The 24,490-nt window shown below is 44.8% G+C and overlaps 2 protein-coding genes across 7 annotated transcripts in view; one reads left to right on the forward strand and one right to left on the reverse strand.

The window, feature by feature from the left end:
• DNAH10 (dynein axonemal heavy chain 10) overlaps positions 1-2,009 on the forward strand; it is an 80,224-nt gene extending 78,215 nt beyond the window's left edge. The window contains exons 77-79 of the mRNA XM_063144324.1: positions 496-676; positions 981-1,126; positions 1,675-2,009. Coding sequence (XP_063000394.1) covers positions 496-676; positions 981-1,126; positions 1,675-1,821 — 474 coding nt within the window. The 3' untranslated portion in view covers positions 1,822-2,009. The remainder of the gene's footprint in view (positions 1-495; positions 677-980; positions 1,127-1,674) is intronic.
• Positions 2,010-5,249: 3,240 nt separating this feature from the next.
• Positions 5,250-21,091, reverse strand: CCDC92 (coiled-coil domain containing 92). Of its 6 annotated transcripts, none has more exons than XM_063143724.1 (4): positions 20,968-21,091; positions 8,905-9,051; positions 8,188-8,229; positions 5,250-6,602 (listed from the first exon to the last, which is right to left on the reverse strand). In XM_063143724.1, exons 2-4 carry the CDS (start codon positions 9,032-9,034, stop codon positions 5,827-5,829), a joined length of 948 nt encoding a protein of 315 aa, XP_062999794.1. In that variant the 5' UTR covers positions 9,035-9,051; positions 20,968-21,091; the 3' UTR covers positions 5,250-5,826. The 6 variants fall into 6 exon arrangements, with proteins under 6 accessions (XP_062999794.1, XP_062999793.1, XP_062999795.1 ...); XM_063143723.1 differs by lacking the exon at positions 20,968-21,091 and adding an exon at positions 20,453-20,585; XM_063143725.1 differs by lacking the exon at positions 20,968-21,091 and adding an exon at positions 20,545-20,567.
• Positions 21,092-24,490: the final 3,399 nt, after the last annotated feature.

Genomic DNA, 24,490 nt, shown 5'->3' on the forward strand with positions numbered 1-24,490 from the left:
GCTCGTGCTCTTCGCTCCTCTGATGCCATGTTTCTCGCCTGCCCAAGGGCCTCTACTTCCCTTGCTCGGCTCCGTCCATTTTCTTCTGCTGCCCCTTACGCCTGGAACGCTCTTCCAGAACATCTGAGATCCACAAGTTCAACCGCAGCTTTTAAAGCTCAGCTAAAAACTTTTCTTTTTCCTAAAGCTTTTAAAACTTGATTTTGTTCTGACTTTATACTGTTAGTTTTACCCTACCCAGTGCCTGTTTACCCTACCCTGTGCCTGTTTGCATTCTCTTCCCCTCCTTATTGTTTTATTATGGTTTTATTAGAATGTAGCCTATGCGGCAGGGTCTTACTATTTACTGTTTTACTCTGTACAGCACCATGTACATTGATGGTGCTATATAAATTAATTAAATAATAATAATAATAATAATAATAACACAAAGACCCCAATCCAACCCAAGCTAGGTGCAGGTAAGCGCTGCCAATTTTGCTTTTGTGTTTTCAGATCGAGGAGGGTGAACCCAGTGTCATGTGGTTGTCAGGACTACATATCCCCGAGTCCTACCTCACTGCACTCGTTCAGGCCACCTGCAGGAAGAACGGCTGGCCTTTGGACCGCTCTACTTTGTATACCCAAGTGACCAAATACAGGACTGCAGAGGAGGTCACAGAGCGTCCTGGACAAGGTAGGACTTCCCAAGGGTTGCTGTGCTTGGAAAACCTGTGAAGTTCCCTTTGAAAAGGAATCTTGGTATGTTGAAATCTGAGTTTGCAAAGTCAGGATCATTTGTTGCCTTTTGTGGTTATCAGTTCTGAGGAACAAACCGTGACATCTCTCTCTCTCTCTGCAAGAGTGGTAGTGTGCCCCCATGTTGTCATTTTTTACTACAGCACACACCCAAGCCTCCACGAATATTCAGAATCAAAGATTTTTTTTTCAAGTGGATTCTCTCAGACATGGGATATTATTATCCTTCTTCTCTTCATCAGGATGCTTTGTTTCTGGCTTGTACCTGGAAGGAGCAGACTGGGATTTGGACAACAGCTGCCTCATCAAGAGTAAGCCCAAAGTACTGGTTGTTGATTTACCCATTCTGAAGATAATCCCCATCGAGGCTCATCGACTCAAGTTACAGGTACAAGCTGCCAAGAGCAGGTTTTAAAATCTTTATTTAAACTGCAAACCACTTGGGGCAAACTGATTCGAGGAATCCTCCCTCCCACACAACCAAGGTCATCTGTTTCCATACAGTCGTGGCTATTTCAGACATGATTCTGGGAGTACATTGAGACATGTGTCAATCGTTTTTCTCAGGTTCCATCTGCAATTCATTATTTGCTGTATTATTTTAGAATTTCATGAGCTCGTATTCCACTAGATCAGCCTTCCTCAACCTGGGGCGCTCCAGATGTGTTGGACTGCATCTCCCAGAATGCCCCAGCCAGCTGGGGCATTCTGGGAGTTGTAGTCCAACACATCTGGAGTGCCCCAGGTTGAGGAAGGCTGCACTAGATTCTGCTGTGCAGAGGAAACAATCAACCTTTCAAATTTACCTAGTGGTCAGCGAGCTCCATTTTTGTGATCTATGTAGTTCATTTTCCCCCCCCCCGTTTTAGAGACTGTGGCGGCGGCTGCTTGTAGGCATGTATTAACATTTTGCCTTTATTGTTTGATTACCCTTAGAACACCTTCCGGACCCCAGTGTACACAACATCCATGCGCAGGAATGCGATGGGTGTTGGCTTGGTGTTTGAAGCTGACCTTTATACCACAAGGCATATTTCTCATTGGGTTCTCCAAGGTGTTTGCCTCACGTTGAATGCTGACTAGTGCGTAGATACAAAGGGGGGCTGCAGCTTTGCTACAAACTCTATTGATGGGGAAAGATACAGAAAGCTGAACGAGGCACTACGTTGCAGTGTTCCTGCCACTGAAATACCGCTTCCAGCTTCTGAAGACACATAATAGATTGGTCTAAAACCATATTTTAAATTACCACTGGTTAGATTTTTACAAATATTTATATACTGTTAATTTGTTTGACAATTAAATTTTTAAAGTGTTTAGCTATCAGATGTAAAGAGTTTTATTTCTTTGGAAAAGCAACAGCAAGAGTTTTGGAGCACCTTAAAATTAACAAGTTTATTATGGCAAATTCTCAGAGGGAAATGAAATGTAGGAAGAATAGACAGTGGCAATTAGGTTGTTAACAGTAGCCATTCACAAAACAAATGTTGATGAATATGCAATGCCAGGATGTTTATGTTAGCTAATAAACACTTGTAGTTTGATGATAAAACGCTAGCCTGTTCTGGGTGGAAACTGGTGCTTATATGTCAATTATACAGTTGCTCAGGAGTTGCACGTCCAGAAAGTGAACCCCACCATCAACCTGACCTAAGACCAGTCCACACAACAATCTCACTTTCTGGGTACCACTGTGCAACTGCATAATGGTCGTTAAGCACTATATATAGAAACCTACTGACTGTTACACATGCTTACATGACTTCCAGTTTCCACCCAGAACATACCACAAAATCCATTTGTCATACTTAGGGTAAATGCATTGAAATTGACGGAACTTGACTAACAAGTTCCATTTATTTCAGTGCATCTATTTTAAGTATCACTAAGTCTGGATCTAACCCATTGCCTGTATTCATATCCTGAAGTGTAACCTCATCTGTTCAGACTTGGACAGACTCAAAACTTTTAAGGATTTATATCAGGCATTTCTCAAGCTAAGTAGCAATACAACAAAGTGAAATACTGGCACAGGAACCAAACTCTGCAATAAATCCAGTTCCCTCCCCATATCTACTCTGGCAACACTATTACAAGACCCAATCAAGCCATCCAAAACATCAGGGGTTCTTTCACCTGCTCATCTTCCAATGTCACCTGCCAGAAACACTCTTCTACATCCTACATAGAATAAACAGTCCGGTCTCTATGCAAATAATATATGGACACAAATCTAATATCAGAAACAGCAATATTCAAGAACTACTGAGGAAACATTTCTGCCTCCTAGGATTTGTGTTGCTGAACTTAAAGCAAACATTCTTGATCAAAGGCACTTAAAAGATTAGACCAGAATGAGACATACTGCAGAGTTACAATTCATCTAAGAGGTTCAATTCTATCTCCTGTGGCCTAAATCAACATAAAAGTTTTTTGTGGGTTTTTTTTTACAGCACACTACATGCATTCTTTCTTTATTACGCTTAAATATATACCTGCAGCTTAGGATACCACTTCATGCATCTGATGAGGTTGACTTTAGTACACAATAGCTTATGCCATAATAAATTTGTTTTGTGTTTTAAGGTGCCACAAAATTCTTAGTTGTCTTTGCTGCGACAGACCGGAAATTGATTTTGTTGAATATTCTTCCGCCAGCCATCCTCAGTGCTGATGCTGTGTAAAACTCCCAATCAAATCACACAAGAATGACCATATACTTGGCTTGCAGGAATGTAAGAAAGTTTAAGAGCATTTTTAATTCCACAATCTACTTTTCCCAGCACCTTAAAAAGGATGCTTCCCATCATTATTGGAACACATGAATAAATAAAGGATCCAAACTAGCACTAGTTAATGCAATACATTAAAAAAAAAGTGGCATCTTGTATATGCTTTCAACATTCTTCAAGAAGAGCTTTAACGTTTTCTTAAAAATTAAAAGAAAAATCCCAACATGAAAGGAACATCACAAGATAAACATATCGCAGATATCTGAATGGGTTAGACACCACCACCCCCAGGATGTATTGCGATTAAGGGGTATAGGAAATGGGGCTGGCAGATATTACAGCATATTTCAATAAAGTGCCAGTAGTTAGGAATAAATGTTAAGTTCTGGGACTCCAAGGTGCACATACAGCCTTTTTTCTGGTAGTGAAGGCTCCTGTTTGCCTGGCTATGGCAAGAAATCTACCGAATGAGACTAATCATAGGCTTTAGCAAGATTGCCAGGTATTTACCATTTGTTGTCAGTGCTTTTTTTTGGGGGGGGGGGTACAACTGAAAATTAATTTTGAACAGGGTTTAAGAAGTGGCTTTTGGAAGACAAAAGGAGATTTCTGAAATGGCAAATTCCTCATGTAACAAACTAGCCACTGAGCCAAAGAACTATCCGAATTCTAGCTGTGTTACTTATTCCAAAGTCCTAGGGTGAAATAATAAGTTCTTTTCAGTAGGGCCAAGTTTGGAGTTGAAGGCACATTTTAAACTAGCAAAACTTTGAAAATGTTTCTATCTTGGCCATGCTGTTGGGTGGAGAGCATTTTTTTTTTAAAATCAGTGATTCAAACTAGATAGCATTGGGGTTTGGCTCTCTGCCCTGATTAGACCTCTGAAGAGAATAATAACTTTATGAAAAGTCACAGTAACAATCACTTCTTGATTTATTTATTTTTTTAACCAGCAGATTATGAAGTGTAAAAAATTCTAATTGGCTTTATGCTGTGGATTTGTGATTGTTTTACAACCTTAAATAGATGGAAATTTTAGAATGAAAGGCTTTCCTGTTTCAGCCAGTGTACTATCATAATCAGATTTAAAAATGAGCCTTTCATGGTGAGGCTATTCACATAACACTGTGTGGTTGAGTGTGGGTTGTTTTGAACCGTGGGATTATGTTTTCTGAATGTAGCCAGGGTGGCTTGTTAACCATGCTTAATGGCTTATTTTTCTCAGTAAGCCACCTTGAGAACCCATGGTTGTTCAGAGTGGTTAACAAGCCATGGTGCATGGTTAAGAAATCATCCTGGCTGTGTTCAGACAACACGCTAACCCACGGTTCAAAACAACCCACACTCAACCAATGAGTATGGGTTAGTGTGTTGTGTGAACAGCCTTGGTATGTCTGTAGAGTAATAGACATGTGTCTGCACTCCTTGGACAAAACCAAAATGGAAAGACTCATCCCAAGAAAAGGCAGGTACCTCTGTCTCAGTATGTCAAACTTCCCAACTTATACCTGTATCCAGAAGACAGACAGAAGGAACAGCCTGTCTTGCACGAGTACACTGCATCTCCAGTTAATGATGTATAGTTCTATTCTCTGTATCAAGTAGAAACCACAGCAGCTCAATTTGTATTTATACAATTGTGGAGTTTCCTCCTAATAGCCCTGCTATCACCCCCTTTCTAATCTCCTGCCCCCAGAGAAACAGCCGATTGCCATTACGGGAGACTACTCCGAATATTGAACAAAGGACACAAAACAAGATCAGGCAGGGTTAATAAAATAGAGTTTGTTGGGATTTTAGTAGTTCTAGATAAAAACGTAACAGAAAATATGAACACTGTGATCAAGAGCACGTGATGGAGGTGGGGTACTCAGCCGGTCTCTCTTCACACGCAGGCATCTGCACAGTGGTCAGGATTGTCCCACCCCACAAAAATAAGAATTTGTCATGACTGTGTGAAGTGATACATACAGGGAAGGCTTGAACCATGAACAGCCAATACACAGTGCTGCAAGGCTATCATTAGGAGGCTATCTGATTCCGTCATTACTATAGATTAATAATGCAGACTGTTGCCTGGGCGTTTGCCCACAATTATGCTTAGAATAAATGAAGGAGCATCGGAAGCAAGCGGTCAGGCAGACACCTGAGTTTGGCCACAGCGTTTCATTAAGTAGATACTCTGCAATATGAACACAGTCATATTGGGGTTCCATTGAAGGAAGTTATTCTAGTGATGGAAAGAATTTGGCATGCATGGGGGAATTCGAGAGGGAGAAACAAAAATTTACTGCAGATGCGGTTAACCCTATTTGTGATCACAGTGCATAAGAGAGCCACCTCCAAACAGTTCTGCTTAAACAGTTCTATCCGTCCCTGAATGCTTTCGGACCACTTTGCTCCCATTCACCTGATCCACGGCTAGCGTCTCCACCTCTGGCTGAGCCTGGGGCGGAGTGACGTGGTGGATTCGATGGGCCACGCCAACGTGGGCCTTGTGTTGCTTCTCCCGCGCTGGGCTGTGCGGCTCTGCAGAAGTGCGTTCCGAAGGAATAGGCGGAATGACTAAAGGCCTCTCTTTGATAAGGTGGATCTCGGCAGTTTCCCTGGCCAGTAAAAAGGGAGTGGGATCAGGCATAGCGTCGACGGGCTCCCGTAACAGCAGCTTGCGGCTATCCGATCCTAATCTGTAGGCCTCTTCAAATTCGGGATTGAGTGGGGTGGACAGACTCTTCTTCATCCTACGCCGCGGAGTTTCTGGGAGCTTATCTTTGGGAGGGGCTGGTTTGTAGTTGGACATCACGGGGCTTCCAGAGGGAGAGCTGTCCGAAGTCCCGCTTGAACTCATGAGCTTTTTCTTTGTCGCGTGCAGCTGCGAGGTGAGGTACGCAATCGTGCTGGCCCGCTGCTCCAATTCGCTTGACAGCATGTTTAACTTATGGCTTTTCATCTTTAGCTCTTCCAAATACTTCTTCTCCCTTTCCTTGATGGTGTTCTCAAGCACCATGATCATTGCATTCTTTTGCTCCAATTCCTTTAGTAACTCGTTGTTTTCAGCCTCTTTCACTTTCAGCTGGGCCTCGAGTTCTTCACATTTTCTTTTGAGTTCTTCGCTTCTTGAAGTCCCACTTTCTGAAAGAGCAGGCAGAGAAATTTTTTTTTTGGCGCTATGTACAATCAACCATACCCACTAAGTAACCCGGCTCCTTTCAGTAAAGGTAAGAATCACAGGGCACTCTAGAGAGAGCAGAAAAGTTACCCTTCTCTTTGCTAACTTTAAAAAGCAGTGCAGGAACCCTTCTACCATTTTGGAACGGAATGGGGAATGTGGGCAGAAAGTGGCTAAAGTGTCCTCTATGCTCCCAAATTCTCATCATAACACAACAGCAAGAAGCGCTCATAAATCTACAGTACATGTCTTACAAGTAATAGGACCAAAGCCATTGCAAAGCATAACATTTCCCAAAGAATGGATAAGAATGGATTATAAGTTTAGGGACTGCCGGAAGGCAAGCGTAGGCACACCTGCAGTAGCTTGGAGTAGAAGTGAATGAAGGGGAAAGTATTGTATAGAGATTAGGAGAGGGAGATACGGGTTCAATAAATGTAAGTGTGTGTGTGGCGGGGGAGGGAAGCAGTGCAGAGAGATGTAGGACCTGGGCAGCAGCTCAGAAAGTGATAGGAGGCAAGTAGATCTACTTAGGCTTCTACGCTGGGGAGCAACATGGAAGGTAAAGTGCACAGAGGAGGATGTTGTAAACATTAAGAGGCACTGGTAAATTTGAGAGAGGTTCGGTGAAGGAGCTTGATGCATTGTAAGCCTATGCGGCAGGGTCTTGCTATTTACTGTTTTACTCTATACAGCACCATGTACATTGATGGTGCTATATAAATAAATAAATAAATAAATAAATAATAAGAAGAAGAACACCTGGATTCTCTTCAAGGCTCTCAAAGTTTCACTATGTCGGGGAAGGGGCTGTCTGTCCCCCACCCACATTTACAATGGGATGTAGACCAAGGCACTACCTATTTTTTACAGCCTCTCTCCAACTTGGGGAAAGGGAACACAGGGGGGGAAAAACACCCCACACCCAGCAATTAATTACTTAACAAAACTGGATGCAATCCACAACTATACAGATCATGTTCTAAAAAATGAATCTATGAAAAAAGGAAGCTGTAAACTGAGCCAAAAAGTATTTGGGAGAATGGGGGAGGGGGGCACTTACGCCATCACTACGGTTTTTAATGGCTGGGAAGTGAATTCGCACAACCAGAAGTTGAGGCAATGTCATTAATTTCCACCTGCCTTGGGCACAAGAGCGAACAAGCACCACTAGCCACAACTTCCTTTCCTTGGCTTGTTCAGCCTTCGCACACTCGTTATTCCTGATGTCAAAATGTTTCACTTGTAAGCACATGGCAAGAACTCCAGATTCTATTCTTGCACTGCTAGCGCCTGCCAATCCATTTTTAAATTGACTTTTATCCCTTCTTTCCACCAAAAATGGCATGCAAGGCAACTAACAATTAACGATACAGGTTAGAAACAAATGCGTAATTAAAACGTAAGGAAAAGGGATTCATAAAAATCAAAAACAAAACAATAGGGGAAATAGGTAGCATCCAACCAATTAAAATCCCGTTCAGCAACAAATCAGCAACTCCAACCTCCGCCCCCCCTCCGCCCATGGAACATGTTGAAATCCCTCACCTGTTGAGTCCGAACTTTTGAGAGTCAACTCATATGTCAGATCTGAAAAACATACATAGATAGGAAATTGAAGAAAGCTTATCTTCACGTAAAAGTTATATATAGAGCGTTCCCATGATATATATATAAATCAGTGGCTCATGGAGTTGGGTGATAGTTCTCAGCACCAGGACTTTTATTTTACTTACATATTAAATATTTGAATCCCACCTTTCCATAAAACACCCATAAGACAGCTATGACAGCCAAAAATAAATACTTCCGGCCACTCTACCATCCTGAAGACCTTTCTGAAAAGCCAGGATTTAGCTGCGTGCCTAAAAGCTAGCAGTGAGGTAGATGAGTGGAGCTCTTTGGACAGGCTGTTTTGCAACCAAGCAGTTGTCTCAGAAGCGTTATGCTGCTATGGGACTGGCCTCTCTTATAGGGCTGTTGTTAGGATTCACCAGGTAATATACATGAAGTGCCCGGAAGCAGGCAATGCAGTCTTGAGCACCCAGATGGGAGCCCTCCAGCTTTGTTCGAAGCCCCAGGCCTGTCTGCATACCAGCTCCATGCCAGAAGAACCGCCAAGGGAGCCTCCTGGCATGGACCCACGTGGAGTGCAGTTCCAAGACGTGGAGGGCGAAAGAAGAAATGCACCAAGGAGAACAAAGTGAAGCTGCTTCCAGTTTGGGGAGAGAAGGGGGCGGGGATGCCTGGCTTTCGTCGTGCTACCTGTGCAGTGTTGTTGGAGCCGTCGGATCTCGGCATGCAGACCCTTGAGCGTGTCGGCATGCTGCCGCTGGAGAAAAAGCAGATTCTTCTGGGCACTGTGCAGCTGGTTCTCCAGGTTCGACGTTGCCATCCTGAGATCCAGTGAATCTGCCAGGGGAGGGATATAGCACCATCAGTTACCTCGAGGCCAAATCTGTGTGTGTGTGTGTGTGTGTGTTCCTAGCACTTGGCAAGTCCAGAACAAAGCTAGCTCCATGGGTTATTGATCAGTGCAGCCCCACCACAATGAGTCCATTCCCATTGCTGAAAGGCCACCCTATTTACAGAGTGACGGAAAGCCTAGACATTATGCTGGAACTTAAGAATTTGGGGGTATTCTCCCAAGCTCTGTAATCACAGACACCTTCCAGTAGGGCTTGGATGCTGGTAGCTGTGGAAATCCCAGTGTATTCAAGGTAGTAGTGGTCATGGGAGAGGGGGGAAGAGGAAGAGGAGGAGAAAAGGACACTACCAGGTGCTCATTTGTTTGCTGTTAACAAATTATAGGATTAGCGCCAGACAGACTTTAGGGCACTAATCCCTTTAGGAGACTCAAGCGGAATTCTGAGAAAGCGCAACAGCGTGTGTGTTTCCTTCTTGGTATGAGCTGCCCGTTACCTCCCTGAGCTACATTTAGACAGATGCCCTAATCCCCAGCAGACGGGAAAGCCCACCCGGCTAAGCCAAGCTCTCAGAAACCTAAAGCAAACAAACATTCACAGGGCCAGCAAAAGCTGCAGCTGAGCAGTTCTGAGCAGCACAGAACCCGGGTGCAGCGGGAGCTAAAGAAACTTCTGCCAGGGTGCTGCTTGTTCCTTCTGTCTACCTGCGGGGAGCCGAGCTCAGAGCGACTGAGCTGCCACAGTGGATAACGGCTCGTATTGCCCTGGAGAGCAGGACAGAGACGAGCCGAACACCTCTGTGCGGAGAAAATGTCCAGGACTGCGGGATATCTTATTGTGACACCAGAATCACAGGGCACAATGGAAAACATACTCAAAAAGGAACATCTCCCACCAAACGACAGACCTGGAGTCAGCAAGGACAATGGCCAGGATTTAGTTTGAGCCAAGGCTGCTTGATGGAGGTCAGAAACCCCCCCCCCCCGAGTCTTCGGGAACAGCTTTAGCTGAAAGGAAGCCTCAGACACATACTGGGGCGAAGGTATATAGCAGAGGACGAGGAAATGGCCTGATCCATTGTCATGGACTCCTCATGTGGCATGACCATCTCTCAGCCTCAGTTGCCCATTTGTAAAATGGAGGATAACCTATTGAGCTGTAGAATGGCTGTGGGGATTGAAGATTATTTTATTTTACTTAAAATCACTTTTTGGGCTGCCTTTAAGAGTAAAACCCTCTCAAGGCAACATACAAGATGAAAGCCATACAAAACAGGTACAATAAAATCCAATAAATACATGTTCATTAAAGGTTCGATAAAAACCGAGATTACTGATAAAAAAAAAAATCAATAAAATCAGACGTTACCAATAAAACCAGCATTTGTAAAAATAAATAAATTGCAACATAAAGCAGGGGCTGCATTGATGTTAAACGGTAATCATAATAGGTTATGGTTAATAATAAGTTATGATTTCAGGTTAATTTATTGACATGTCTGGAAATTTTAAGCTATCTTCTTGCACAGCATAAAAGCTGAGCGGAGAAAACTGGCCACATCTGGGCCATACAGAAACCAATTTTTATTTCTTAAGCACCGAGTAGGGAGTTACAGAGTGACCAGACAGATGACACCAAAGACGATTCTGCCTCTTATCACAGCTCCCGCTCCGCCAAGAGGAGCCATTAACAGCAGCAGAAAGCCTGTCTAGACAGAAATAAAATACTGAGATGCTGATGATCAGTTGCACAATATATTATAAACACTAGAGTAAGAGACAGCCTTCCCCTTATACATTATATTTCTTCCTCATTTCTGTGTGTGGGGAAAAAAACACACTAAGAGCAAACATTGTTTTGGAATTTGCGGGATATTTGGAGCACCGTGTGTGCACATATGCACGCACGCACACACATACCCTCTCTAATGTGTATTCTGTGATGAATACATGAAGCTGTCCTCCATAGCTTCAAACTTTTGGTCCATCTAGCTCAGCAGTATTCCAGGATGTCAGAAGTCTCCGATCACCCGCTACGTCGTCCTTTCCACTGAGGATCCAAAGAATCAAACCTGGGAATTTCTGCATGCAAAGGTGCGTTCTGCCACTGAGTATGGTCTCTCCTGTACGATGAGCTTTAGTTGTTTTCTTGTACGAAGAACCTCACTACTTTACACAACATCCCACATTCGCTTGACCATCGAAAAGCCTCTTCAGGAGCCTGAGCTGAAGTTTATAGGACGAAGTGGGATGAAGGAAGCAAAAGGAAGACTGGAAGTCTTCAATCCCATGGAAAGAGAGTACAAGACGTAGAGCTGCAAGCTTTCGAGGAAGCCGTTTCCATGGAACAATGGAGCTTTCACACAATTTACAGCCCCCAAATCCTAGATTAGGATTAGGTTTCTTCTGCAGGGAGTCAGGGAAAAGAGGGAGATTCGAGAGTAATCCAGCTCTTCAGTGAAGTTCTAGCAAGGGAAAGACCTAGCTCAAAGTTTTCTGGTGGAAGGAAGGATTCTCAGTTTCTGCAGCTGTAACTGGTGCCATGGACTGCAAGAAGATCCAACCAGTCCCTACTTCAGGAAATAAAGCCAGACTGCTCACTTGAGGGAATGGTATTAAAGGCAAAACTGAAGTACTTTGGCCACATAATGAGAAGACAGGACACCCTGGAGAAGAGGCTGATGCTAGGGAAAGTGGAAGGCAAAAGGAAGAGGGGCCGACCGAGGGCAAGATGGATGGATGATATTCTGGAGGTGACAGACTTGACCTTGGGGGAGCTGGGGGTGGCGACGGCCGACAGAAAGCTCTGGCGTGGGCTGGTCCATGAAGTCACGAAAAGTCGGAAACGACTGAACGAATAAACAACAACAAAACCGGTGTGAATGAACCAAACAACGCAAACCAGCCCAGAGCAACCGACTCAATGGTCGGGTTGAGGATTACCGCTACCACTACCAAAACCTTCCTTTGCACCCAGACAATTCAGCAAAGACCTGGGAAATGCACGGGACAGAGTGTGCAGGCGATGGACAACCCTGGCATCTTTCACACTTCAGATGCCTGAAGGAAGCCAATAGTCAGTGTTGAGCAGAAGGCACACGCGCAAAACCCCCATTAAGCAGTCTCCATCAAAGTACACATTGAATGCACCAAGTCAAATGCATTCAATTTTATTTTTTTTAAAACAAAATGGAGGCGGAGAAGCACTGGACTAATCGTATGGAATGCGGCAGTGCCATCTCAGACTTGCTTTGAAGTGGCAATCCTCTCTAAAACCCACAGGCCCAGGGGTGGGGGTGGGGGGTCCTTTACAAACAGACCATTCTATTCCATTAGTGGCCTCAAGGCCCCAGCCTTCGCTAGTGCTGTCGATACTTTTCGGCTACATTATCCCCCCTCTGAAGCGAGCCAGCCTTAAGTGCTCGCTGAACTCCCACTGAGTGGGAGACATAGCGGGAATACAGCGCTCCTTTCCCAGGCATGGTATGACTTGCCCATCCAATCATTCTTAAAACTGAGCCCTTTGCCCTCTGAAGACAGAGGCGGGGTGTGTGTGTGTGTGTGTGTTTCAAGCTGTGGGTAGGGAGAAAGAATTTGTTTTAGGCAAGTCATATTATATTAATTCCAAATTCATTCGCACTGAAATATGAAAGGCCGTCAGTGCCAGGCAATTACCTCTGCAGCATATGCCAGCATACACAAAGCTTTCTACGGTCCCGAAAACTTTCAGCCAAGAAATATTCTTCTGGACACTGTATATCGATGCTTGCATTGACCCTTTGTCTCTTTGGCCAAAGCCGGCTGGGGGAACATGTGGGTGTCTGAATTTATTTCCTCGGCAATAAGGAAATTATAGAGTTGTTTAGTGTGTTGGGGATCATATCCCACCTCTGCTTTGTACTCAGTCTTTTGGGCAGGTTACTTGTCTTTTGCCACGCCTCTCATGGCAGCCATTTTGTGAGGGTGCTCGGGACAATTTCTCAAATGGTTGAAATTGCCAAACGTGCCCACGGCCAAAAATTTTTGCCTACTCCTGTTCCAGATGTTCATTCTGCAACTCCTATCAGCCATAGCCAATAGTGAGGGATAATGGGAGCTGCAGTCTAACAAGTCACACTTTTGGCCCATTTGCCTAGCGCTGCCTACTTTGACTGCCACAACCTGTCCTGGACTCACTCTGGGCTTTTTCTGAGCCCTGCCACCCAAGAGCCTTTTAACTGGAGAAGTGAGAGATTAAACCTTCTTCATGAAGTGCATGCACTCCATCACTGAGCTCTGGTCCCTTTCTTGGGAGCTGCATTTTCTGGACAGTGATCTGCAAGCAATGCACACAAGAAAACCAATCAACCCTTTTTTATTCGAGATAAAGCCAGGCTCTGTAATCACACTTTTAGACCTTTGGCTGAACAGTCAGAACTACTTTCCTGCCTGCTTATGGATTCGCCCACCCCCCAAAAGCTTAGATCAAAGCGTCCCAGAAGACGCCAGTTGCTTCCTAAGCAAAACAGCAAGTCCAATTAGCTAAGAATTCCTTTTGAAGAGCTTCTAAAATGCCCTGTCCATTCCTCACTTGGACATGACCCACCTTCTCCTGTTGGTCAACCACAAGTCCCTAACACTGTACTAAAAACACAGATGGAAGACAAAAGCATCAGACGCCGAGACCTACAACTTCAGCATCTCAGATCACACAGCGGGTGCTTTAACAGCAGCACCTCCCGGCAAACTTCGGAAATTTCTTCCCTCTCAGCTAGACTATGAAGTTATCAGGTGCTCAGGAAATCATTAGCTGACAACCTGCACAGGTATAACTCCACAGAGTTTAACAGAGGATTATACCAAACTACAGCATAACCTTGACGTTTAAGTCACTATGTGAGAGGGGGTGCAGACAGACAAAAAGCTGTACTTGAATGCTCAAGGACGCAACGCAGGCTGTATTTTTTATGTACGTTATAAAGACTTAATACACTTTGTGGTTTGCAATTTACTGCTTTAAGAGAATAGAATGCTTGCTGTTGACCTACCTGTTTAACTTTCTTTTCAGACTCAAAATAACTAATAATACATAAATCATGGATAGGATCACTCCATACTGCCACATATTGTTGGAGATCCAACTTGTCCTTCTAGACATGGTCACAATGTCCTTCCTCAGCCACACTGAGAAGGGATATAGAATAAAAAACAGTCCAACCTCACTTGATAATCTAGGATAGGTTCTCTTCCGTCTCAGGGTGCCTGTTGGAAAAGCGTGTGGGTGTGTGGGGGCGATAACAGCAGCTGCTGTTACAGGGTTTCTGCTGCTTCCAAGTACCCCCAAAGGGTCCAGTCATCCCATTTTCAAACCACTGAACTAAATAAACTGAAAGGAATGCAGGAATGAAGAACAATTCGTGCCTCTTGTTTAAAATATTCCACTGATAATTCATGAAGTCTGGAATTTTTAAAACTTTTGCATTTAATTTAAATAAGAGAAGGGCTTGAAAAAATCCTGGGATCTGGTTACATTGGCACCTAAAAATGAGGTCCAGTGTCTCCAGCACATAAATAGGCTCCTAAAAAACAGAACCATCACTTTAAGAAACTCGTTGAACTCATGTTCTTTTCAGAAGATTATAAAATCTTCTGAAGTGATTGTTCTCGGTTTTAAAATCATGCACATACTCCCCACCCCAATTTTCCAGACAGGCTGCACTGGTCTCCCTTCAGCCGACCTCTGAATGTCTCAGGTCTTAATATCTCTGGAGTTATTTTTAGCGACTGTGACAAGTCAATGATGGAGCAGCAAAGGGAGAACAATTAAGAAGAGACTGTCTCTACTGCAGCCAAGAGTAACGACCTGATACGATCAGAAAATGAGCTGAGATGAGCAACATAATACATGCTTTTTCTCTTTTTACCAGCCACTTTCTGGAAACCTAACAATTAGCATGAAATCAGGGAAGAGTAAAAATCAGAGAGGAGGGATACCTTGTCATGGGCCAACTTTGGTCGCTGTAGGCACCTTAACCAATTTAATATAGCCCATACTTGGGGGCAACCTCTACAACTGTCATTTATAAATGGGATGACGAAAATGTCAAAACACAGGTGAACATAAAACCTTCACGTGGCCCAGCGTAGCAGTACTAGTCAATCCACATGGCATCTTGGTCCACCCTCTGGCCTGCTACTCCAAGGGCTGTTGCCGAGTGCCTTGCACCTGCTGTTGAGGCCATGGCATCTTAACATCACTGCACGTGGATGCAAACAAGTGCAACATCTAAGAGAAAGCAAGCCGCTGGGACGGCGGCTGGGATACAGACACGAAAGAAAGATGCGGTAAGCGTGGACTGTATCCCTTCGAGCCCCAATGAGTAATACATCGTTTTATGCTCCTTTATGTTTAAAAAAGCCAAAAACTCCCTGCAAGTGGAAAAATAGTACACCAGGGAGAAAGATCCTAACCAGGCCTTTCTCCATTGTGCTACATTTCTACTTGTGGAGAGTGGTGTTTGTTTCTTTTCCATTCTTAAGGCGGAATCCAAAATGTAATCCCACATCTGCAGTCCGTCCTACCACCGTCTGCCTCCTTCTGCTGTCAAGTGTTCAGCAGCCAAGAGCATCAACAAAAATGTACAGGGGTAACACATGCCTCTTCCTCCTTCTCCTCCCACCAGGCGCCCTCAGAGCCATTCTACACATTCTGCAGACTCAGGTGGTGGAATTCTGAGCTGTACCACTTCAGACGCAGGTAAAGGCATCTGCCATATATGTGTGAGGGGAAACACAATATCGCCTATCAGAGAGGAAAGGGTAACGTGGGAGAGCATTCATTACAATACGACCTTCTCATCAATAGTTCTACCAACTCATCCGGCATAATATGTGCTCTTCTCTCTCCCTTGCCCTCAACTCCCCAAGAGATATTAAAGTCTTCTTGGCCTGTAGATGAGCCATTCAATTTCCCCCTAATTTCCAAATTCAGGCAGGTGAGGGGTGTTTAAAAAAAAAAAAAAAGCTTTGAAACTAGAGTCTTAAAACAGCCACCCCCAACCAAGTGCCCCCCAGATGTGTTGGACTACATATACCATCATTCCCAGCTATCAACTGGATGGTGCTAGGTTGAAGAAGGCTGGCTTAAATTAGGGTGACCCTATGAAAAGGAGGACGGGGCTCCTGTATCTTTAACAGTTGCATTGAAAAGGGAATTTCAGCAGGTGTCATTTGTATATATGGGGAACCTGGTGAAATTCCCTCTTCATCCCAACAGTTAAAGCTGCAGGTGCCCTGCCTTCTTTTAAATCTGGTCACTCTAGTATAGCTCCCGCACCTTAACTGTTGTCATGAAGAGGAAATTTCACCAGGTTCCCCACATATACAAATGACACTTGCTGAAATTCCCTTTTCTATGCAACTGTTAAAGATACAGGAGCCCTGTCCTCCTTTTCACAGGGTCACCCTACTTAAATACTCTCTTCTGAGTAGCTGAATACTGACACGGGAAGTTAAATGGTGCTACATCCATAAGTGACTGAAATAAAATACTAGAGATTGCCAAAACTCAAAACGGAGGCTTGCAGTTTGTAACCCATCAGCCCAAACACTTCTGAAAATGTAATCTCAGATGGCTTTAGTCTACAGACTTCAGGGATGCGTCAAAACTGCCTCACCCTCCACTTATGCTTGCTCGCAGCTCTGAGTGGTTGAATTTTTTAAAGTATCTATTTATAGCCCACTTCAAACATCCTCTCCAGTGCAAGTTACTGTAAGTGAGTGCTTTGCTGAGTAAATGAGAAAGATGCTCTCATTGTGAGCCATTTTCAGAGAGGTGTACAACCACACCGTTCAGATCAGATCTTCTGTTCAGACAAGGTGTGTCTGTGATTTCCATGGCTCTAAACGACTAGATGTGCTGGTTTTAAAAATATGCAGATACTATACCAGCAGCTTGGGTAGGGGTATAATTATCCAGATAATTATCCATTCAGTGTGGAGAAGGCGTTTAACCCTTTTCCCCCTGCTGCAGTCCTGAGCAAAATGATGCTGGTATTTGCTTTCTCCCCCCAAAAACATACTAAACTTCAGAGGAAAGATTTTTCTCGGGATCCTGGCAGGGGAGGAACGAGTTAATTTCCCTCCTCCACACCTACTGCAATCTGGATAGTGATCCAATATCCTCCCCCCCACACACAGAGCTGGTGGTAGTTGCATTTTTTAAAACCTCGACTTTGTTTGGCTCTGAGCTTTCTCAATGCAAGCACTTGTGATCTTACATCAAATCGTTGTCGGGAAGGGTACAACGTGATGCTTCTTGATAACCTCCGGTGCAGCCTCTTTTCTAAATTTAAAATGCTTCAGAGCTCATGATAAGGATGCTGAAAGAAGGAAAAATGTGTTGCTTGCTAAGCCTGCAAATACTTGGACATAAATAGGGCACCATCCGCTGTGATCTTGCACAGCTCCCATACATTTTAAAAGGGGATTGTTCAGGAGAACCTCTTGGCAGATTGCATCTGAGGCGACACCGTACATCGCTTCTTCATAAGCAAACATTTTCACTTGCATCCAGCCACCCTTCCCTGGGTGGCAATCTCAAGCCCTGAAATTGTCACACTTCTTCCCAAGGAAACATGGTCAGGGGTAGTCCCTTGGTTATTCTAGGCTGGAAGGTAAGTGCACTCACTTCACTATCATAGCAATTGGCAGTTTTGGGCAGCACTTCAGGACCCTGCAAAACCCGTTTGTCCAATTGAACAACAAAAATAAGTGAGAAGAGGTAAACTCTTCTTGTCTGTCCCGAGCATAAAATGTCTTCCCAGCTTTTGCAAGAACTCACAGTGGCGTGTGAAGCCAACACATCTTTGTGTGTTATGTTTTTAAAACCTTTTACTCTGTTCATAAGAACATAAGACGACCTGCTGCTGGACCAGACCAGGGACACATCTCGTCCAGAAGACCTTCTTCACAAAGGAGCAACTCACTACTGGCACTGAGGCTCTCACCACTTGGACGTAAATGCTATATACCTCTTGTGCTATGTCTCCAAAGCAGGCAGGCAGACATTCTGCTGCTAGGGCGGTATGGCAACCTGCCACTAACTTACAGCATAGTGCGGACGAGGCCTTGGCAAATGCCAAATCCCACTCTAGGACAAGAGCAGACAGAATCCAGCAACCAACTAGGGCGATGTCAGCCTATTCTCCCACTTATTCTCTCTTCTTCAGCAGTCGAAACTCACCACTGCAACAATGTTGAGAACTAGAAACTCACTCCTTTCTTAAATCATAGACGTTTTTGTTCTTAAGAATCTAAGAAAAGTACACCGCGTAAATACTGCCACATTCCTGTGCAGGCAAACATATCTGCAATACAAAGTTGTATTTGTATTCTTTTCCAACTTGCGTTAGAAATCAAAGCACAAGAGGCAGCTGGACATTGGGGGTACATTCTAGTTTCTTTGGTTTACCACCATCTTTACAGGTGAATCAACAAGTTCTACTTACACAGTTACTGGGGGCAGGGAGCCCCCCCTTGTCTTTTGCTAACAAAGGACAACCTGTCCTGCTTAGCCCCACCCAAGCCTGTGGACTATGGCATCCAACACCACTGTATACAGTGACGTAGCAGAAAGGGCTTGAAGAAGAATTAAATTGGGAAAAAATATTCCAGACATCCAGGGTCGAGTCCTGAAAAGGCAGATATATTAGTAAGACACAGCAGGGGTCTTGCTGCAATATGATGGCTTTAAACTGTGGACTGCAGTGAAGCAGGGGAGAGAGAAAGCCTGCAAGAGGAACAAGATAGCGAAGATTAGCCTCAAATCATTCCAGAAATATTTACCTGTTTCTTTGAATCATTAAAGGGAGACTAAGGAGACATTGCAATAGCCTACAATAATGGTGACAGATTAACAAAATCCAACTGCTCTTCTACAGCATCAAATTTACTGAGTCTCTAATCTTACAGAGCACTGTCACACACCACATTTGCTCATGCCACACACACAATTTATTAATCAGTGATTGAAATATGGCTACTGGGAAGCAAACAAGCAATGTCCCCATTCATCGTCCTCATCCCCAGTAAAACTGGGTTTTTAAATCATATTTAAATACTAAAAATCTCACCACTTCAAAAAGTTTGCATCCACGTTTTCTTCCAGGCTCATGTCTTTAATGCTTTAAGAAATATCCCCCCTTATCTCCCGTTTTCTAACTTTTCTGTAACTTTACATACTTTAAACATGTACTATTATGACAGACTACATATGTTGCTTCTAGCAAACCCTGAAGGCAGTTTTATTCCTCTGCTATTCTAATGCTTTGCATATCCTACAGTCTTCAGAAGCAACAGCAGCAGATTCCAATATTGGCCAGTTGACAAGAATGAAGTCTGGAGGCTGTTGTTTCTACCCATCCATCACGCGGGATTTTCTGCCATTCAATACTTCTTAACAGTAATATTCTACTTTACACATTAAAAGATCAACTGGACCAGTTAAAAAAATAACTTCAAAAAACAAAAACAAAAACTACGATTCAAAACTTGTATTCAGAATTTACAAACTACTACTTGTCACGATTTAGATGTTGCCATGATTTGTGTATTAAATGTACAATGGGATAGCAGTTGCAAAAATTATTAGGAAGCTGGACAAATGTGATGGCTAACGTGTAATGTTTTATTTTACCCATTCTTGCATGTAGGTAACCCCTCCCTCAGACATGGCTGCCCTATCTTTTAAGTTGAGAACAAACAGCAACAAAGATTATGCCCAGACATCAAATTCCACAAAACTTAAAAGGGGGGGGGGGGGGAGATGGCAATTTAAGTACAATAATGATAATAATAATAATGATGATGATGATGATGTTGTTCCAAACACATAATTTGATGCTCTGAATATATGAAACCAAGGTGGGTGGAGGCAGAGGCAGATGTAAACACAACGATTTCTGTTAACCAAAAACAAGCTGACAAATTCTCCTACAATTCCAGAATCTCACATAAGCACTCTCACGATCATCGCTAGTCATTTAGAGTCAAACAAGAAATACTTAAAGAGACGGGAGACGTAGCTGCAAGCCCCACTGGAAAGCTACCGACAGCAATATTGAGAGGGACAATTCCTGCTGCGTAAGAACCGAGAGAAGTCTCTCCGGCTCAAGTATTGCAATTCCCCCAAAAGCCGGCAAATTTCTTGGATCTCTTATGCACCTGCAATGCGGATGACAGCCTTGCAATCCAGCCTCAGAGCCCCTTCGTACTTATTTTTCTTAGGTTACCTGCACAAGCACATCACTATGGCTTTAACAATGTACATCAATGTATTTCATGTTTTCCAGCCAGCGGCAGCTCCAGCGATTAACGAAGACCAAAGACCCACCCACCCTTATGTCCCACCTTAAGCTGAGGAAACACGCAGACCGCAGCCGGCCGGCTAGCTAGCTGGGAGGAACTCCATTTCCAGAGAGAAGCTTGGCTCGTCTTGTTACCATTTCCACAAGTGATAAGCAAGCCAGCTGGGCTTGCGCTGCGACCGACCGGAGCCCTCCTCCCCACGCATGCCACGGCCCTCCCATCTTTCCTCTCCACTCGACCACGATATGTGACTGCTGCAACTGGAGATGGTGACGGCGATAAGGTGACCTCTTCCCCTCCCCACCCGCAGCCCTGTCCTTCCTCTCTTTAAGCTGAAAGGGAAACCGGATCCAATGCCAATTCTTCCATGAAAACCAGCAGTCACAGGGTAATTATAATTTCCAGATAAAATACAACATCAGGACCAGAGCTTGGCGGTGGGGAACAGAGCTTCACGCTTGGACGAAAATACAGCGAATTAAATAAACGACGCTGCCACTTTTGCTGCTGGGGTCACATTCTTCTGAGAAAAAAAGGGCAGCGGGTTTGCTACCTACCCTCTTCCCTGCTCTCCACTGCCCCCCAACAAACTCCAGATCACTGAGAAGGGAAGACAACTGGAATGTGGTTACTGCAGAGACAGCTGGCAGGAAAAGAAACAACCGCTTTGGCACTCTGATCAGAGAAAGCGCAAGCCAACCGTTCCCTTTGGGTAGAGATCCAAGTTGGGAGGTAACTAAGGTGGGCAAGGCATAGTGTCAATGTGGTCCTCTCCTGACTTTGGGAGGGGGGAGTCAGAGAGGCCCTGCCACCTATTTATCTATACAGAAAGACCTGTTTTGGAGTTGCCTCCCCTCTTTATGAGAAGGTGAGTGCCCTGCTTTTCTCCTGTCTCATGGAGGGGCGGCAAGATAGCGGCCTCATCCCTTCAGGATGACTTTACTTCTTTGGTACAAAGGGATCACCCTATTCCTGGTTCATCTACAAGGATAGGATACTTAGACACCCCCTCCCTTCCCCCTTGAGATGACACCCCAGAGTACCTTATTCAAAGGAGATTCTCTTTTCCCCAACCGTGGCACCTTTCCCACCTGTTTAAGGAGGGCATGCAACCTCCCCATCCCCTGCAAACTTGTAGGACCTGATTCTGCATCTACTACAGAAACATAAACACTGATTCTGCATCTAGTGGGGAAACTCCTGGGCATTCCCCTGCCCCAACTATATAGAAAGAGCAACATGAAGTTCCCATTTCCCTCTAGGAAGGAAATGTCTAGACATTTCTCCTTCCCAGGCAATACGGGGTGCCCTGACCTCAAGTTTATAAGGAGAATTACAAGGCTACAGTGCTCCTTTTGAACTAGATATCTCTGCCAAGTTTGAATAGGAGGGAGTTCTTCTCATCTATAGTGTGTGTGTGTGTGTGTGTGTGTGTGATTCTTCTAAATAAAACAACACATTGTGTATTCGTTTCTCTTCAGTATCCCTCTTCGAAGAGAACCCAGCCTTTCTACATGTGGCCAACATCAAGTGAGGTCCATTTTAGAGCAAATTTGGGGCTGCAGAACCACTTGGGGAGGTCCTTGGTGAGTACATTCTCTTCTCATCCATACGATAACCTCTCAAACGAACTTCACTGATGGTGCAAGAGAAGCAGCCACTATCACTACTGTCCCTGAAGAAAGAATTTACTGTTCCGAAACATGTTGGGCTGCAATACATTTTCATCATGAGAACTAGTTTCTCTCTTCCTGCATTCTTTCTGAGAGTACATGCACCAATGCACCATGTTATCTCAAGGTGAGCTGAAAGTTTAAACTGGGTGGGTTCCTTTCCCCGCAAATATTCATTTGGGAATATCCACTCCATGTTAACATAGAGGAAAAACTGGCCTGCCTAAGCTATTCTCCATATAGGTGATAAAGCTCCCCAAATGTATGAAATTCTCGAATGGGGAGCGGTATATAACTATTGTAAATAAATAATTGAATAAGCGAGCGAGAATGTGCCCCATATTTCCCTGGGGGATGATTAGTTACAGGATATGGAGGGGGGGTGTCTTCACCCTCCTGTTCCTTTATAGGAAAACCCACTCCTAACTTCTATCGAGGGGGAACTGCCCTGCCTAAATCCACCCACCGACCTCACAATATGGGCAGAGGAACTTCTCACCTAGGTATGAGTGAGAATATACGCATTTCTGGGGAGGGGAGGAGCTGGTTGGAGGGTGGGGGGGTGGGATCCCCCCTCTCATCCCTTTGGAGGAATGCCCACGCCAGCATTTTACCCCCTGCAATATGGGGGATGGGGATTACAGCCCCCCACCCACCACCCTTTTATGGCAAGGAGAAGGCAGAACTGCCCTGATCTGCTGATGGGGGGGGGGGGCACGCAATGTCAAAACTAATGCCCATTTGGGGGGCTTCTCACTTGGATATATATTTTTTGGGGTGGGGGGAGATATATCTTATAGGAGGATTAAAGAAAAAGCTCACCTCATGGGGGTCCTTCCCCCCCCATAAGTGAAGGGGGTCCCCTTCTAATCCTTCTCTCTCAGCGGCTTCTGACTCAAGTGAATTGGGGTGGAGGTGTCCAGCATCCTTTGCCCATCACAGACCCCCCCTCTCCTCCTCCTCCTCCTCCCCCCGCCCTTTCAACGCGATGCATGCTGGGAAGAACGCCAGGGGGCCATGGGGGGCTTCTCATACTCACCCGCCGCTGCTCCCCCCGCCCCGCTCCAGGCCTGAGGGGGGGGAGGGAGGTGCTGCTCCCTAATGGGAGCGAGGGGGAGAGGAGGAGGGGCCGGGGGTGACGTCGAGGGCGGGGGAACTGCGCAGGCGCGGAGGTTCAGGTGCAGCCGCGGCAAAACAGCAGCTGCGTTGCCACAGCAACGAGCTCGGCGCTTCTACCGGCCTCGGTTGCTGGGTGGTGTTTCCCCCCCCCTCCCTCTTCTCCTTTCCTGCTCTCAAGCTCCGCCCACTTGGCCGAGGGAGGGGGAGGAAAGGGGGAGGAGCCTCTGCGGCGTTCCAGAGCCTTGATGGTGAATCCGGGCAGGCGGAAATCTGACCGGTGTAGTAGGGTGACCCTATGAAAAAAGGAGGACAGGGCTCCTGCGTCTTTAACTGTAATGTAGAAAAGGGAATTTCAGCAGGTGTCAATTGAAGTGGGTGAAATTCTCTCTTCATCAACACAGTTAAAGCTGCCCTCTTCTGTATCTGGCCACTCTGCTATAGCTAGTGTAGCTTTAACTGTTGTGATGAAGAGGGAATTTCACCCACTTCAATTGACACCTGCTGCAATTCCCTTTTCTACATTACTGTCAAAGACACAGGAGCCCTGTCCTCCTTTTCATAGGGTCAGCCTAGGTGTAGCTCTGTACGCACTGCTTCATGATCTCCACGATGGGAAAATGGCAATATTATTTTTATTGTCATTGTCATTATTATTTTTCTATTATGATTATAATTATTCGTCTCCAACTAGTTGTGTGATGATGATGGTGATGACGTTACCATTATTAAACACGAAGGGAAATTGCAACGAATCTTGATAAAATAGTTAAGAGCAGAGACACCACACTGACAACAAAGGTCCACATAGTTAAAGAAATGGTATTCCCCGTAGTAACCTATGGCGGCGAGAGCTGGACCATAAGGAAGGCTGAGCGAAGGAAGATAGATGCTTTTGAACTGTGGTGTTGGAGGAAAATTCTGAGAGCGCCTTGGACAGCAAGAAGATCAAACCAGTCCATACTCCAGAAAATAAAGCCAGACTGCTCACTTGAGGGAATGGTATTGAAGGCAAAACTGAAGTACTTTGGTCACATAATGAGAAGACAGGACACCCTGGAGAAGATGCTGATGCTAGGGAAAGTGGAAGGCAAAAGGAAGAGGGGCAGACCAAGGACAAGTTGGATGGATGATATTCTGGAGGTGACAGACTTGACCTTGGGGGAGCTGGGGGTGGCGACGGCCAACAGAAGGCTCTGGCGTGGACTGGTCCATGAAGTCACGAAGAGTCGGAAGCAACTGAACGAATAAACAACAAACAATTGTAAGGGGACCTTAGTATGATTTTCCA

The sequence above is a fragment of the Elgaria multicarinata genome, chromosome 18, assembly GCF_023053635.1.
Source record: "Elgaria multicarinata webbii isolate HBS135686 ecotype San Diego chromosome 18, rElgMul1.1.pri, whole genome shotgun sequence".
NCBI lineage: Eukaryota > Metazoa > Chordata > Lepidosauria > Squamata > Anguidae > Elgaria > Elgaria multicarinata.